At 42.4% G+C, this 1272-nt stretch overlaps 1 protein-coding gene across 1 annotated transcript in view; it reads left to right on the top strand.

Moving 5' to 3' along the window:
- Positions 1-1272, top strand: part of Wdr72 (WD repeat domain 72) — a 179361-nt gene that overhangs the window by 31437 nt on the left and 146652 nt on the right. Inside the window, exon 4 of the mRNA XM_031343895.1 lies at positions 530-608. Within this exon, the coding sequence (XP_031199755.1) occupies positions 530-608 (79 nt within the window). The remainder of the gene's footprint in view (positions 1-529; positions 609-1272) is intronic.

Raw genomic sequence — 1272 nt, forward strand, 5'->3', positions numbered from 1 at the left:
GGAGGGAGGGAGGGAGGGAAGGACAGAGAGAGAGAGAGAGAAAGAGAGAGAGAGAGAAAGAGAGAGAGAGAGACAAAAGAGACAGACAGAGACAGAGAGACAGAGAGAGGAGAGATCCTACAAATAGATATAATGTGTGTCCTCCTCAGAATATGTAGTTTAAGCTCAATGAAATAAACTGTTTTTGAATGATGCTATTTTCATGGAAAGACCTGGAGAGACCATAGTCCTGTCCCTGTTGAAGGCTTCAATGTCTGAATCCCCACATCGTTCTTAGCCAGGGTGGCCTTAAAGCAAAGCTTGTAGGCTGTAGGCAGGGTGTTGTTACCCACATAAAATGATACAGCAACGGTGTGTCAACACCGCTAATGACCACAGCATTTTCCTGCCCAGTAATCTGTAACGAAAAGCTATAGGAATGATCAGGTTGCGCCTAAGTGCATCACTAAAGAAAAACTTGGAGGCACAAAAATTATTCCAGCCAATTGTGTGGAAATGAGAGAGAATAATATGGAGTTCTCTGTTCCAGGGAGATGTATGTGTGGAATGTGAACAGTGGCCAGTGTGTGGAGAAGACCACCCTTCCTTACAGGCACACTGCCATCTGCGTAAGTGCGCGCTCCTCAGGACACGTAAGACGTCCAAACAGTAACTATACATAGTGTTTTCTATCTGAGCACTTAGTATCTTTGAAGAATATTCTTTTCTTGCATTTTCTTTTTTTTTTTTTTCTCCATGGTAGAAAAATATCACCAGTAATTGTCTGTTATCTTGGCCTTCCTCTCTGTCTAAAGATATTGTTCAACAGCATATGTTCCTGGTTATTTCATTTCTGATTCTTATCTTTAAAAATGATTTTTGTATTGTTTCACATTTCCTAGGTGACACAAAACATCCACAAGTACATGGGAAGATTTGGCTTTAACAATGTGCTTTTTATAAAACATGAAACTTTTTCTGGGTCTGGAGAGATGGCTCAGGGGTTAAGAGCATTCACTACTCTTCCAGAGGACCTGAATTTGGTTCCCAGCATAGAACTCCTGCCTCTAACAGCAGCTCCAGGAGATGCCCTGCCCTTTACTAGGCTCTGCAAGTGGTATACTTGTGTGCACATAGCTGGCCCCCATCAATGCACACGTGCCCATAATTAAAATTCTAAAACTCTTAAGGAAACAGTAAAGCTCATGCCACATTTTAAATCTTAACTTTGGAGGCAGAGGCAGGTGGATTTCTGAGTTCAAGGCCAGCCTGGTCTACAGAGTGAGTTCCAGG

The sequence above is a fragment of the Mastomys coucha genome, unplaced genomic scaffold, assembly GCF_008632895.1.
Source record: "Mastomys coucha isolate ucsf_1 unplaced genomic scaffold, UCSF_Mcou_1 pScaffold23, whole genome shotgun sequence".
Lineage (NCBI taxonomy): Eukaryota > Metazoa > Chordata > Mammalia > Rodentia > Muridae > Mastomys > Mastomys coucha.